This window comes from Scyliorhinus canicula, chromosome 2 (assembly GCF_902713615.1).
Source record: "Scyliorhinus canicula chromosome 2, sScyCan1.1, whole genome shotgun sequence".
Lineage (NCBI taxonomy): Eukaryota > Metazoa > Chordata > Chondrichthyes > Carcharhiniformes > Scyliorhinidae > Scyliorhinus > Scyliorhinus canicula.
In genome coordinates, this window is record NC_052147.1 from 795742 (window position 1) to 812118 (window position 16377).

Here is a 16377-nt window from a genome sequence, read left to right on the forward strand (position 1 = left end):
AGGCAGCAGTGCTAACCACTGTGCCGCACTTGGAAAGGTTAGTAACCAAAATGACAGCACAAGGGTTGGGGTGATATACTGACATGGATTGAGGACTGGTTGATGGACTGAAAATAAAGAGATGATCTGAGTTGGCAGGCTGTTATTGTGTGTGTGTGGGGGGGGGGGGGGGGGGGTGGACCACATGGATCTGTGCGTGGATGCCAACTATTCACAATCCACATCAATAATTTGGATGTGGTGACCAAATATAACATTTCCAGTAATATGAACTGAAAGCGTTAATGCCCACATGTCTGTTCTTGGCCAGCTGCAATGTTCCAGTGAAGCTCAACGCAAACTGGAGGAACAACATCTCATCTTCCGGTTAGGCACGCTACAGCCTTCCGGCCTGAACATCGAATTCAACAACTTCAGATGATCAGCCCCACCTCGACCCATTTGTTTTCATCCCATTTCATTTTAACTTTTACCATTTCTTTCTTTCTTAATATATATTTAATTTTCCCGCCCCGATTCTTATCCACCTTTCCTGCACCTTTCTCCTCTTTGCTTCCCCCTTCCCCTCCCCCCCACACCTACAGTTTACCCTCTGATGTTAGTTTCTCTGCAGTTTGACCTTTCACATCTTTTGTTCTCTCTGGGGACTGCCATTAACACTCTTTCCCCTTGGTATCTGTGGCCATTAACACTCTTTCCCCTTGGTATCTGTGGCCATTAGCACCCGGTTTCCCTGGGTTTCTGTGGCTATGACTCATCTTTCATTCTCTCTCCACAGTATAAATATTTCCCACTTTCTCTGTCTGTTAGCTTTGACAAAGAGTCATCGGACTCAAAACGTCAGCTCTTTTCTCTCCCTACAGATGCTGCCAGACTTGCTGAGATTTTCCAGCATTTTCTCTTTTGTATCCAATAGGTCACACTCAGATCAGGAAAATGGAGGTAGAACTTCCATTGATGTAGAAGATGTTGTGATAGACTTGGAATTACAGGAGAAACAAAGTTCAAAAAGTGTCCAGCAAGGAACATGGGGAGTTAAACTGTTTATACTTCAATGTGAGGAGTATGTGAGGGCAGCACAGTAGCATAGTGGAGAGCACAATCGCTTCACAGCTCTAGGGTCCCAGGTTCGATTCCGGCTTGGGCACTATGGGGCAATTTATCCTGGCCAATCCACCTAACCTGCACGTCTTTGGACTGTGGGAGGAAACCGGAGCACCCGGAGCAAACCCACGCAGACACGGGGAGAACATGCAGACTCCGTACAGACAGTGACCCAGCGGGGAATCAAACCTGGGACCCTGGCGCTGTGATGCTACAGTGCTGTCCACTTGTGCTGCCTTACAAACAAGATAGACGGGTTAAGGACACATGGCAGCAGGATGTCATTGCTATAACAGAAACCTGGCTAAAGGAGGGGCACAATTGGCAGCTTAATATCCCTGCTACAGAGTTTTCAGACAGGATAGAGGAGGAGGTAAGAAAGGTGGGGGAGTAGCACTAATGGTTAAAGAACCAATTCCAGTTGTGAGAAGGGATGAAATACTAAACGGGTCAACAATCAAGGTTTCATGGGTTGAGCTTAGTAATACAAAAAGGGGCAGTTACACTACTGGGAATATAGTACACACCCCAAATAGTGAAAGAGAGATAGAAGGGCAACACGGTAGCATAGTGGTTAGCACAGTTGCTTCACAGCTCCAGGGTCCCAGGTTCGATTCCCGGCTTGGGTCACTGATTGTGCAGAGTCTGCACGTTCTCCCCGTGTGATGCAGATATAGTTGTCCAGGAGGAACACTGTGAGATACTGGATGGGATAATCATCAAGAGAGAGGAAGCACTTGAAGGACTGAAATCCTTGAAAGTTGCTAAGCCGCCAGGGCCAGATGGATTGTTTCCGAGGCTACTGAAGGAGGTCAGGGAGGAGATAGCAGATGCTCTGAGGATGATTTTCCAATCCTCACTAGACACAGGGGAGTTACCAGAGGACTGGAGAAATGAAAACGTGGTTCCATTGTTTAAAAAGGGATCGAAGGAAATGCCGCACAATTATAGGCCAGTTAGTCTTACATCAGTGGTTGGCAAATTAGTAGAATCAATCCTGGGAGACAGGATTAACTGTCACATAGAAAGGTATGAACTGGTCAGGGAGAGTCAGCATGGATTTGTTAAAGGAAGGCCTGGCCTCACAAATTTGATTGAATTCTTTGAGGAAGTGACAAGAAGGATTGATGAACGTAATGCAGTGGATGTGGTGTACGTGGATTTTAGCAAGGAATTTGACAAAGTCCCACATGGCAGATTGGTGAAGAAACTGAAAGCCCATGGGATACAGGGCAATGTGGCAAACTGGATAAAAAGTTGACTTAGTGACAGGAAACAAAGGGTAATGGTCGATGGCTGCCCTTGCGATTGGAAAGTTGTTTCAAGTGGTGTTCCACAGGGCTCGGTGTTGGGACCCTTACTGTTTGTGTTGTATATTAATGATTTGGACGTGAACGTGGGGAGCACGATTGGGAAAAGATTGGCCGAGTGGTGGACAGTGTAGAGGATAGTTATAACCTCCAGAATGATATAAGTTCATAAGATATAGGAGCAGAATTAGGCAATTTGGCCCATCGAGTCTGCTTCACCAGTCTATCATGGCTGATATGTTCTTCACCTGCTACCTACAATGTTACAGCCCAAGAGCTGGATTGTGAAATCAGCCAGAGCATCTCCTCCCTGGAACACATGACCCTCGGAGCGGGAGATAGAGATAGAGAAATACAGCACAGAACAGGCCCTTCGGCCCACGATGTTGCGCCGAACTTTTGTCCTAGGTTAATCATAGAATTTTGGACAATTTGTCATGGCCAATCCACCCAACCTGCACATCTTTGGACTGTGGGAGGAAACCGGAGTACCCGGAGGAAACCCACGCAGTCACGGGGAGGATGTGCAGACTCCACACAGACAGTGACCCAAGTCGAAATCGAACTTGGGACCCTGGAGCTGTGAAGCAATTGTGCTATCCACAATGCTACCGTGCTGCCCTTAAGAAGTTAACCTACACTCCCTTATTCTACCCTAATCCAAGTACCTATCCAATAGCCGCTTGAAGGTCCATAAATTTTCCGACTCAACTACTACCACAGGCAGTGCATTCCATGCCCCCACTACTCTCTGGGTAAAGAACCTACCTCTGACATCCCCTCTATATCTTCCACCATTTATCTTAAATTTATGTCCCCTTGTAATGGTGTGTTCCACCCGGGGAAAAAGTCTCTGACTGTCTACTCTATCTATTCCCCTGATCATCTTATAAACCTCTATCAAGTCGCCCCTCATCCTTCTCCGTTCTAATGAGAAAAGGCCTAGCACCCTCAATCTTTCCTCGTATGACCTACTCTCCATTCCAGGCAACATCCTGGTAAATCTCCTTTGCACCTTTTCCAAAGCTTCCACATCCTTCCTAAAATGAGGTGACCAGAACTGCACACAGTACTCCAAATGTGGCCTGACCAAGGTTTTGTACAGCTGCATCATCACCTCACGGCTCTTAAATTCAATCCCTCTGCTAATGAACGCTAGCACACCATAGGCCTTCTTCACAGCTCTATCCACTTGAGTGGCAACTTTCAAAGAACAATGAACATAGACCCCAAGATCTCTCTGCTCCTCCACATTGCCAAGAACCCTACCATTAACCCTGTATTCCGCATTCAGATTTGTCCTTCCAAAATGGACAACCTCACACTTGTCAGGGTTAAACTCCATCTGCCACTTCTCAGCCCAGCTCTGCATTCTATCTATGTCTCTTTGAAGCCGACAACAGCCCTCCTCACTATCCACAACTCCACCAATCTTCGTATCATCTGCAAATTTACTGACCCACACTTCAACTCCCTCATCCAAGTCGTTAATGAAAATCACAAACAGCAGAGGACCCAGAACTGATCCCTGCGGTACGCCACTGATAACTGGGCTCCAGGCTGAATATTTGCCATCCACCACAACTCTCTGTCTTCTATCGGTTAGCCAGTTTGTTATCCAACTGGCCAAATTTCCCACTATCCCATGCCTCCTTACTTTCTGCATAAGCCTACCATGGGGAACCTTATCAAATGCCTTACTAAAATCCATGTACACTACATCCACTGCTTTACCTTCATCCACATGCTTGGTCACCTCCTCAAAGAATTCAATAAGACTTGTAAGGCAAGACCTACCCCTCACAAATCCGTGCTGACTATCCCTAATCAAGCAATGCCTTTCCAGATGCTCAGAAATCCTATCCCTCAGTACCCTTTCCATTACTTTGCCTACCACCGAAGTAAGACTAACTGGCCTGTAATTCCCAGGGTTATCCCTATTCCCTTTTTTGAACAGGGGCACGACATTCGCCACTCTCCAATCCTCTGGTACCACCCCTGTTGACAGCGAGGACAAAAAGATCATTGCCAACGGCTCTGCAATTTCATTTCTTGCTTCCCATAGAATCCTTGGATATATCCCGTCAGGCCCGGGGGACTTGTCTATCCTCAAGTTTTTCAAAACGCGCAACACATCTTCCTTCCTGACAAGTATCTCCTCAAGCTTATCAGTCTGCTTCACGCTGTCCTCTCCAACAATATGGCCCCTCTCATTTGTAAATACTGAAGAAAAATACTTGTTCAAGACCTCTCCTATCTCTTCAGACTCAATACACAATCTCCCGCTACTGTCCTTAATCGGACCTACTCTCACTCTAGTCATTCTCATATTTCTCACGTATGTGTAAAAGGCCTTGGGGTTTTCCTTGATCCTACCCGCCAAAGATTTTTCATGCCCTTTCTTAGCTCTCCTAATCCCTTTCTTCAGTTCCCTCCTGGCTATCTTGTATCCCTCCAGCGCACTGTCTGAACCTTGTTTCTTCAGCCTTACATAAGTCTCCTTCTTCCTCTTAACAAGACATTCAACCTCTCTTGTCAACCATGGTTCCCTCACTCGACCATCTCTTCCCTGCCTGACAGGGACATACATATCAAAGACACGCAGTACCTGATCCTTGAACAAGTTCCACATTTCACTTGTGTCCTTCCCTGACAGCCTATGTTCCCAACTTCTGCACTTCAATTCTTGTCTGACAGCATTGTATTTACCCTTCCCCCAATTGTAAACCTTGCCCTGTTGCTCGCACCTATCCCTCTCCATTACTAAAGTGAAAGTCACAGAATTGTGGTCACTACCTCCAAAATGCTCCCCCACTAACAAATCTATCACCTGCCCTGGTTCATTACCAAGTACTAAATCCAATATGGCCTCCCCTCTGGTCGGACAATCTACATACTGTGTTAGAAAAGCTTCCTGGACACACTGCACAAACACTACCCCATCCAAACTATTTGATCTAAAGAGTTTCCACTCAATGTTTGGGAAGTTGAAGTCGCCCATGACTACTACCCTGTGACTTCTGCACCTTTCCAAAATCTGTTTCCCAATCTGTTCCTCCACATCTCTGCTGCTATTGGGGGGCCAAAAGAACACTCCCAACAAGGTGACTGCTCCTTTCCTATTTCTAACTTCAACCCATATTACCTCAGTAGGCAGATCCCCCTCGAACTGCCTTTCTGCAGCTGTTATACTATCTCTAATTAACAATGCCACCCCCCCACCTCTTTTACCATCCTCCCTAATCTTGTTGAAACATCTATAACCAGGGACCTCCAACAACCATTTCTGGCCCTCTTCTATCCAAGTTTCCGTGATGGCCACCACATCGTAGTCCCAAGTACCGACCCATGCATTAAGTTCACCCACCTTATTCCTGATGCTTCTTGCATTAAAGTATACACACTTCAACCCATCTCCGTGCCTGCAAGTACTCTCCTTTGTCATTGTTACCTTCCCCACTGCATCACTACGTGCTTTGGCGTCCTGACTATCGTCTACCTTAGTTGCTGGACTACAGATCCGGTTCCCATTCCCCTGCCAAATTAGTTTAAACCCTCCCGAAGAGTACTAGAAAACCTCCCTCCCAGGATATTGGTGCCCCTCTGGTTCAGATGCAACCCGTCCGGGAGTCGGTAATTCAGCCTCCCGAGCCCAACACCCTCAATGTGATCATCACTGATCCCATCCTGCCCTCAACTCCACCATCCTCCCCGTTCTCCATAACCCTTCAACCCATTACCGATTAAACATCTGTCTAACTCCTCCTTAAATTTACTCCCTGTCCCAGCATCCCCCGCACTCTGGGGTAGCGAATTCCACAGATTCACAACCCTTTGGGAGAAGTAGTTTCTCCTCAAATCCATTTAAAATTTGCTGCCTCTTAGTCTAAGACTATGACCTCGCGTTCTAGAATGCCCCACAAGAGGAAGCATCAGCTCCACGTCTACTTTATCCAGACCTTTTAGCATCTTATATACCTCGATTTGATCTCCCCTCATTCTTCTAAACTCTGGAGAGTATCGGCCTAAACTGTTCAATCTCTCCTCATACGACAAACCCTCATCTCTGGAATCAATCTAGTGAACCTCCTCTGAACTGCCTCCAATGCCACTACATCCCTCCTCAAATAAGGAGACCAAAACTGTGCACAATACAGATGGATTAGTGGAGTGGGCAATAAAGTGGCAGATGGGATTCAACATAGGGAAGTGTGAGGTCAGCATTTAGGGAAGTCAGACAGTTATAGGGAGTACACAATAAATGGGAATATACTCAGAGAGGTCGATGAAGTGAGAGATCTTGACAGACAGGTACACAGGTCCCTAAAGGCAGCAGATCAAGTAGACAAGGTTGTTAAGAAAGCAAATGGAATGCTCCCCTTCATTGACAGAGGTATAGAATATAGAAGTAAGAATATAATGTTGGAATTGTATAAACACTGGTGAGGTCACAGCTGGAGTATTGTGGGCAGTTCTGGTCACCACATTACAGGAAGGAGGTTATTGCTCTGGAGAGAGGGCGGAGGAGGTTTACAGGAATGTGGCCAGGGCTGGAATAGTGTAGCTACGAGGAGAGATTGGATAGGTTCATAGAGTTTATAGAATTGACAGTGCAGAAGGAGGCCATTCGGCCCATTGAGTCTGCACCAGCTCTTGGAAAGAGCACCCTATCTAAGACCATACTTCCAATTTATCCCCGTAACCCAGTAACCCCACCCAACCTTTTTTGGACATGAAGGGCAATTTATCACGGCCAATTCATCTAACCTGCACATCTTTGGACTGTGGGAGGAAACCGGAGCACCCGGAGGAAACCCACGCAGACACGGGGAGAACGTGCAGACTCCGCACAGACTGTGACCCAAGACGAGAATTGAACCTGGGACCCTGGTGCTGTGAAGCAACAGGTTGGGATTATTTTCCTTGGAACAAAGAGGCCTGAGGGGCAACTTAATTGAGGTAAACAAAATGATGAGGGAAGAGATAGGGTGGACAAGATAAAATTGTTTCCCTTGGTGGAGGATTCTAGATCCAGGGGACACAGATTCAAGATAAGAGGCAGAAGGTGTGGAGGGGACATGAGGAAGAATGTTTTTTACGCAGAGGGTAGTGAGAGTCTGGAATCCGCTGCCTGAGTTGGTGATGGAGGCAGAGACCCTAAACTCTTTTCAAAAGTACCTGGATCTGCACCTTAAGTGCTGTAAGCTACAGAGCAATGGAGCGGGTGCAGGAAGGTGGGATCAGAAAGGGCGCCTGGGTGTCCTCAGGCTGGCATGGACACGATGGGCCGAATGGCCTCCTTCTGGCTGTAACTTTTCTATGGGGCTCGATGAGGCCGTTAAATCGTGTCCCAGATTTCCAGTTACTTGCAACATCTTCAAATACTGATCAACAAAGTGCCTGCAAACCGCTAGCAGAATTCTGCACTCAAACAGACCAACTCTTATTTGTTACAGTGTCACTTACACAAAATTAGGACTGATGTGGTGTGGGAGAACAGAATATAGGAAACGGGAATAAACAGCACTTTATTGGAATGGAGTCTATAACTAGTGGAGTTCCTCAACAATCAATGCTCGGGTCTTGGCCAATTAAAAGCAAAGCCCACTGAGTATGAATTAACCCACGTTTGCTCACAAGTCAAAGCTACATAAGCTGTGACCAGAATGTAAAGAGGCTGCAAATGGATACCGAGCTGAACAAACAGGATAGAGTATAACATGAGGCTAAATACAAACAGATCAGGCTGGAATTTGCAACATATTGGGCAGCATCTGAAATGTAAATAATGGTTCTGGCTGGGATGCCAGGTTATCACGTTTGGTGGGAGAAATGGAAAATGTGACAGACAAGTCAATGTTGGTATTCAGAGGGATTCACAAAGTCAGTGTGCGGGTCCAACAGACAATTAGGAAGCTAAATATCAGCCTTTATTACAAGGGAGATGGAGGATACGGGTTGGGAGGTTTTACTGCCATTGTTTAGACACTGGGAGAAAGGAACACAGTATTGGTTCTGACAATGGTCTCAGGAGCGATGCAGCAAAGGTTCATGACGTCGATTCCTGGAATGAGAGGGCTCTCTATGAGGAAGGATTGAAGAGAAACTCTCTGGAGATCAGAAGAATTAGAGATGATCTTATTGAAACATAAAATTGTTTGAAATTGTCAGGGTAGTAACGGAGAGGCTGGAGAATCTCGAACAAAGAATCAGGGTCAGAGAGCAGATGATGAGGAGACATTCCTTCAGAGGTGTACGAGTGTTGAATTCTCTGCTCCAAAAATCTCTGAGTGCTCGGTTAATGAGTATATTCAAGATCAGAGCAATAGATTTTTGAATATGACGAAAATGAAGGGATATGGGGCTAATTTGGGAAGCTGGAGTTGTGGAAGATCAGCTTTGACAGGTCAGTCTTGAGGCGCCAAATGGCATTTCCCTAGTCCTTATGTACATAACACTGTGTACATGTTAAATATACACAACACAATATACAGGGTATATTCCATATACACCATTTTGGCTGTGATTTAACTAAATGGGAACAAAGTCCCATAGCGAGCGAGTTTAGCCACATGTTCTCCAGCGCTTACAGCACCATGAAACACAAGGCTATCGGACACATCTCGCGGTTAATAAGGGGTCTCACGCTGCACACAGTCCCGTTTGTACACAGCGGAGTTCCACTTGCCGGAATTCCTCAATGCAGCCAGAGAAATCCCCGATCTCCGAGGCCCCTGAAGCTACCCCTGACCCTACCCCCACTGTGCGAGGTTTACCTCCCCCACCCTCCCCCTGAACACCTGCCAGGGCATCCCCAGCCCGATAGCACCATGCAAAAAATGTGGCAGTTCCCTGCCAGCTGGCACCCAGGTGGCACTGCCATGGTGCTGGGGTGCTCATATGGCACCAGAAGTGGTACAGTATGACCCTGCCCAAAGGGTATTCACCTGGGGCCTGCTATACACTGGGCGACCCGCACACGTGCCATCCTGAATCAAATGAAATGAAAATTGCTTTTTGTCACAAGTAGGCTTCAGTGAAGTTACTGTGAAAAGCCCCTAGTTGCCACATTCCGGCACCTGTTCTGGGAGGCTGTTACAGGAATTGAACCGTGCTGCTGGCCTGCTTGGTCTGCTTTAAAAGCCAGAGATTTAGCCCAGTGTGCTAAACCATCCTGCCCCCGTTTGTGGAGATCAGTACAGAACGGCACTTGCCTGAGGATTTGGAGGCCAGGGAGATTGATGTCACTCCTCAGGTACCTCTGAATCTGCACATTAAGTCAAACTAGTTTTCTCGCTCTAATATGCAGATTTGATCCGGCCCACAATGGGTGGGATGCACATCGTCAAGCCTCGCGAGTTCATGTTAGATTCTGTGAGGCATTGAGAGCCGGGAAGATCCGGGGAGCGGGATCTTGCTGTGCCGTGGCGAGCTGCTTTTGCGGTGCAGCGTGGCCATTAAATCATGCCCTACATTTCTTTTAATCAGGAGATGTGGGCGTCGCTGGCTAGGCTAGCATTTGTTACCCATCCCTAATTACCTTTGAGAAGCTGGTGGTGAGTTGCCTCTTGAACCGCTGCAGTCCCCGAGGTGTAGGTACACCCACTGTGCTGTTAGGGAGGGAGTTCAAGGATTTTGCCCCAGTGACAGAATATATATAATTCCAATAGTGAGTGACTTGGAGGGGAACCTCCAGGTGGTGGGGTTCCCAGGTATCTGCTTCTCTTGTCCTTCTAGATGGTCGAGGTTGTGTAAGATGCGCTTGAGGGAGCTTGAGGGAGCTTGAGGGAGCTTGGCGATTTGCGTCACTGCCATTATAGCCACTGTGCACTGGTGGTAGTAGGGATTGGGCTGGAGTGTGGGAAGGAATTAATGTTAAAGGTGGTGCATCTCCACACATTACATCTCCACTCTGTTTGGCCTCCAGAAGCACAGTTGGGGATGTACAGATCCTGATGCTCATACCTCTTTCTCCATCTCCAGGTGATCCAGGTCTGCCAGGGGTAGTATGGATGGCCTTCCGTGAGCACACTGAAATGGCAGGTCACAGCTGGCGAGCGATTCAATAAGGCTCCTACATTCTTCCAAACTCAGTCCATCACCAAATTTCACAGCACCTGGAACATCACAAAACAGGCAATAGCTCAGTCATGATGTGGATTCCCAGATCACTCTGTAGGCAGCATTTACAGTAACATCCAAGTACATCCATGTTACTGGACCACCTGGATATTGTCTCTCGCCAGCCCCCCATCACGATGACCAGCAACCTCCACCTCCTGTCTCAGCTGCTTCCTCAACCTATCTGCTGCTGAAACCCTCATTCATGCCTTTACAACGTCCTGGCTTGACAATTCTAATCCACGGAGTCATCCACACTGCACCCTCAGTGAAAGGTCAGTGCCAGACTGAACTGGACAGGGAGAACAGAGCCGGAGTAAATGGCAGCATGGCTTGTAGGGGGATATACATTCATCATTCTTCACTGTCTCGGGGTCGATATGCTGCAACTCCCTCCAACAGCACTGTGTTCTCAACAGCTAATGTTTAATAAAATATATTCCATTATAATATAATCGGCTGGACATAAATATTGACGATTTGAAAAGCACACTTTTCCGAAACAAAGGACACTGGCCTAGCAGCAACTATATTCCATTTGCAAAGCACCCAGCTGCTGTATCGAGACACTGAGCTATACCCAGCTACTGTATCGAGACACTCAGCTATACCCAGCTGCTGTGTGAAGACACTGAGCTATACCCAGCTGCTGTATCGAGACACTGAGCTATACCCAGCTGCTGTATCGAGACACTGAGCTACACCCAGCCGCTGTATCGAGACACTGAGCTACACCCAGCTGCTGTATCGAGACACTGAGCTACACCCAGCTACTGTATCGAGACACAGAACTATACCCAGCTGCTGTATCGAGACACTGAGCTATACCCAGCTGCTGTATCGAGACACTGCGCTATACCCAGCTGCTGTATCGAGACACTGAGCTATACCCAGCTGCTGTATCGAGACACTGCGCTATACCCAGCTGCTGTATCGAGACACTGAGCTATACCCAGCTGCTGTATCGAGACACTGAGCTATACCCAGCTGCTGTATCGAGACACTGAGCTATACCCAGCTGCTGTACCGAGACACTGAGCTATACCCAGCTGCTGTATCGAGACACTGAGCTATACCCAGCTGCTGTATCGAGACACTGAGCTACACCCAGCTGCTGTATCGAGACACTGAGCTACACCCAGCTGCTGTGTGAAGACACTGAGCTACACCCAGCTACTGTATCGAGACACTGAGCTATACCCAGCTGCTGTATCGAGACACTGAGCTATACCCAGCAGCTGTATCGAGACACTGAGCTATACCCAGCTGCTGTATCGAGACACTGAGCTATACCCAGCTGCTGTATCGAGACACTGAGCTATACCCAGCTGCTGTATCGAGACACTGAGCTATACCCAGCTGCTGTACCGAGACACTGAGCTATACCCAGCTGCTGTATCGAGACACTGAGCTATACCCAGCTGCTGTACCGAGACACTGAGCTATACCCAGCTGCTGTATCGAGACACTGAGCTACACCCAGCTGCTGTATCGAGACACTGAGCTACACCCAGCTGCTGTATCGAGACACTGAGCTACACCCAGCTGCTGTGTGAAGACACTGAGCTACACCCAGCTACTGTATCGAGACACTGAGCTATACCCAGCTGCTGTATCGAGACACTGAGCTACACCCAGCTGCTGTATCGAGACACTGAGCTACACCCAGCTGCTGTATCGAGACACTGAGCTACACCCAGCTGCTGTGTGAAGACACTGAGCTACACCCAGCTACTGTATCGAGACACTGAGCTATACCCAGCTGCTGTATCGAGACACTGAGCTACACCCAGCTGCTGTATCGAGACACTGAGCTACACCCAGCTGCTGTGTGAAGACACTGAGCTATACCCAGCTGCTGTGTGAAGACACTGAACTACACCCAGCTACTGTATCGAGACACTGAGCTATACCCAGCTGCTGTATCGAGACACTGAGCTATACCCAGCTGCTGTGTGAAGACACTGAGCTATACCCAGCTGCTGTGTGAAGACACTGAGCTATACCCAGCTGCTGTGTGAAGACACTGAGCTACACCCAGCTGCTGTATCGAGACACTGAGCTATACCCAGCTGCTGTACCGAGACACTGAGCTACACCCAGCTGCTGTATCGAGACACTGAGCTATACCCAGCTGCTGTGTGAAGACACTGAGCTACACCCAGCTGCTGTGTGAAGACACTGAGCTATACCCAGCTGCTGTATCGAGACACTGAGCTACACCCAGCTGCTGTATCGAGACACTGAGCTATACCCAGCTGCTGTATCGAGACACTGAGCTACACCCAGCTGCTGTATCGAGACACTGAGCTATACCCAGCTGCTGTATCGAGATACTGAGCTATACCCAGCTGCTGTATCGAGACACTGAGTTATACCCAGCTGCTGTATCGAGACACTGAGCTACACCCAGCTGCTGTATCGAGACACTGAGCTATACCCAGCTGCTGTGTGAAGACACTGAGCTATACCCAGCTGCTGTATCGAGACACTGAGCTATACCCAGCTGCTGTATCGAGACACTGAGCTATACCCAGCTGCTGTATCGAGACACTGAGCTACACCCAGCTGCTGTGTGAAGACACTGAGCTATACCCAGCTGCTGTATCGAGACACTGAGCTACACCCAGCTGCTGTATCGAGACACTGAGCTATACCCAGCTGCTGTGTGAAGACACTGAGTTATACCCAGCTGCTGTATCGAGACACTGAGCTCCACCCAGCTGCTGTATCGAGACACTGAGCTATACCCAGCTGCTGTATCGAGACACTGAGCTATACCCAGCTGCTGTATCGAGACACTGAGCTACACCCAGCTGCTGTATCGAGATACTGAGCTATACCCAGCTGCTGTATCGAGACACTGAGCTATACCCAGCTGCTGTATCGAGACACTGAGCTACACCCAGCTGCTGTGTGAAGACACTGAGCTATACCCAGCTGCTGTATCGAGACACTGAGCTATACCCAGCTGCTGTATCGAGACACTGAGCTACACCCAGCTGCTGTGTGAAGACACTGAGCTATACCCAGCTGCTGTGTGAAGACACTGAGCTATACCCAGCTGCTGTATCGAGACACTGAGCTACACCCAGCTGCTGTATCGAGACACTGAGCTACACCCAGCTGCCGTATCGAGACACTGAGCTATACCCAGCTGCTGTATCGAGACACTGAGCTATACCCAGCTGCTGTATCGAGACACTGAGCTATACCCAGCTGCTGTATCGAGACACTGAGCTATACCCAGCTGCTGTATCGAGACACTGAGCTATACCCAGCTGCCGTATCGAGACACTGAGCTATACCCAGCTGCTGTATCGAGACACTGAGCTATACCCAGCTGCTGTATCGAGACACTGAGCTATACCCAGCTGCTGTATCGAGACACTGAGCTATACCCAGCTGCTGTATCGAGACACTGAGCTACACCCAGCTGCTGTGTGAAGACACTGAGCTATACCCAGCTGCTGTAATCGAGACACTGAGCTATACCCAGCTGCTGTAATCGAGGACACTGAGCTATACCCAGCTGCTGTGTGAAGACACTGAGCTATACCCAGCTGCTGTATCGAGACACTGAGCTACACCCAGCTGCTGTATCGAGATACTGAGCTATACCCAGCTGCTGTGTGAAGACACTGAGCTATACCCAGCTGCGTGTATCCGAGACACTGAGCTATACCCAGCTGCTGTATCGAGACACTGAGCTAACCCAGCTGCTGTATCGAGACACGAGCTATACCCAGCTGCTGTGTGAAGACACGAGCTATACCCAGCTGATGTATCGAGACACTGAGCTGAGACCCAGCTGCTGTATCGAGACACTGAGCTATACCCAGCTGCTGTATCGAGACACTGAGCTACACCCAGCTGCTGTGTGAGACACTGAGCTATACCAGCTGCTGTGTGAAGACACTGAGCTATACCAGCTGCTGTATCGAGACACTGAGCTACACCAGCTGCTGTATCGAGACACTGAGCTATACCCAGCTGCTGTATCGAGACACTGAGCTATACCCAGCTGCTGTATCGAGACACTGAGCTATACCCAGCTGCTGTATCGAGACACTGAGCTATACCCAGCTGCTGTATCGAGACACTGAGCTATACCCAGCTGCTGTATCGAGACACTGAGCTATACCCAGCTGCTGTATCGAGACACTGAGCTATACCCAGCTGCTGTATCGAGACACTGAGCTATACCCAGCTGCTGTATCGAGACACTGAGCTATACCCAGCTGCTGTATCGAGACACTGAGCTATACCCAGCTGCTGTATCGAGACACTGAGCTATACCCAGCTGCTGTATCGAGACACTGAGCTATACCCAGCTGCTGTATCGAGACACTGAGCTATACCCAGCTGCTGTATCGAGACACTGAGCTATACCCAGCTGCTGTATCGAGACACTGAGCTATACCCAGCTGCTGTATCGAGACACTGAGCTATACCCAGCTGCTGTATCGAGACACTGAGCTATACCCAGCTGCTGTATCGAGACACTGAGCTATACCCAGCTGCTGTGTGAAGACACTGAGCTATACCCAGCTGCTGTATCGAGACACTGAGCTACACCCAGCTGCTGTATCGAGACACTGAGCTATACCCAGCTGCTGTATCGAGACACTGAGCTACACCCAGCTGCTGTATCGAGACACTGAGCTACACCCAGCTGCTGTATCGAGACACTGAGCTATACCCAGCTGCTGTATCGAGACACTGAGCTACACCCAGCTGCTGTGTGAAGACACTGAGCTATACCCAGCTGCTGTATCGAGACACTGAGCTACACCTAGCTGCTGTATCGAGACACTGAGCTATACCCAGCTGCTGTATCGAGACACTGAGCTATACCCAGCTGCTGTGTGAAGACACTGAGCTATACCCAGCTGCTGTATCGAGACACTGAGCTATACCCAGCTGCTGTATCGAGACACTGAGCTACACCCAGCTGCTGTGTGAAGACACTGAGCTATACCCAGCTGTTGTATCGAGACACTGAGCTACACCCAGCTGCTGTGTGAAGACACTGAGGCTACACCCAGGCTGCTGTGTGAAGACACTGAGCTATACCCAGCTGCTGTATCGAGACACTGAGCTACACCCAGCTGCTGGTATCGGACAGAGCTACACCAGCTGCTGTATGAAGACACTGAGCTATACCCAGCTGCTGTGTGAAGACATCTGAGCTACACCCAGCTGCTGTGTGAAGACAATGAGCTATACCCAGCTGCTGTATCGAGGACACTGAGCTACACCCAGCTGCTGTATCGAGACACTGAGCTACACCCAGCTGCTGTGTGAGACACTGAGCTACACCCAGCTGCTGTGTGAAGACACTGAGCTATACCCAGCTGCTGTATGAAGCCACTGAGCTACCCAGCTGCTGTATCGAGACACTGAGCTACTACCCAGCTGCTGTATCGAGACACTGAGCTACACCCAGCTGCTGTATCGAGACACTGAGCTACACCCAGCAGCTGTATCGAGACACTGAGCTACACCCAGCTGTTGTATCGAGACACTGAGCTACACCCAGCAGCTGTATCGAGACACTGAGCTATACCCGCTGCTGTATCGAGACACTGAGCTACACCCAGCTGCTGTATCGAGACACTAGCTACACCCAGCTTGCTGGTATCGAGACACTGAGCTACAACCAGCTGCTGTATCGAGACACTGAGCTATACCCAGCTGCTGTATCGAGACACTGAGCTATACCCAGCTGCTGTATCGAGACACTGAGCTACACCCAGCTGCTGTATCGAGACACTGAGCTACACCCAGCTGCTGTATCGAGACACTGAGCTATACCCAGCTGCTGTGTGAAGACACTGAG

General features: G+C 48.8%; 1 protein-coding gene across 1 annotated transcript in view; it reads right to left on the reverse strand.

Moving 5' to 3' along the window:
- LOC119979431 (DNA mismatch repair protein Mlh3-like) overlaps positions 1–16377 on the reverse strand; it is a 48534-nt gene that overhangs the window by 1333 nt on the left and 30824 nt on the right. The window contains exon 4 of the mRNA XM_038821657.1: positions 10380–10531. Coding sequence (XP_038677585.1) covers positions 10380–10531 — 152 coding nt within the window. The remainder of the gene's footprint in view (positions 1–10379; positions 10532–16377) is intronic.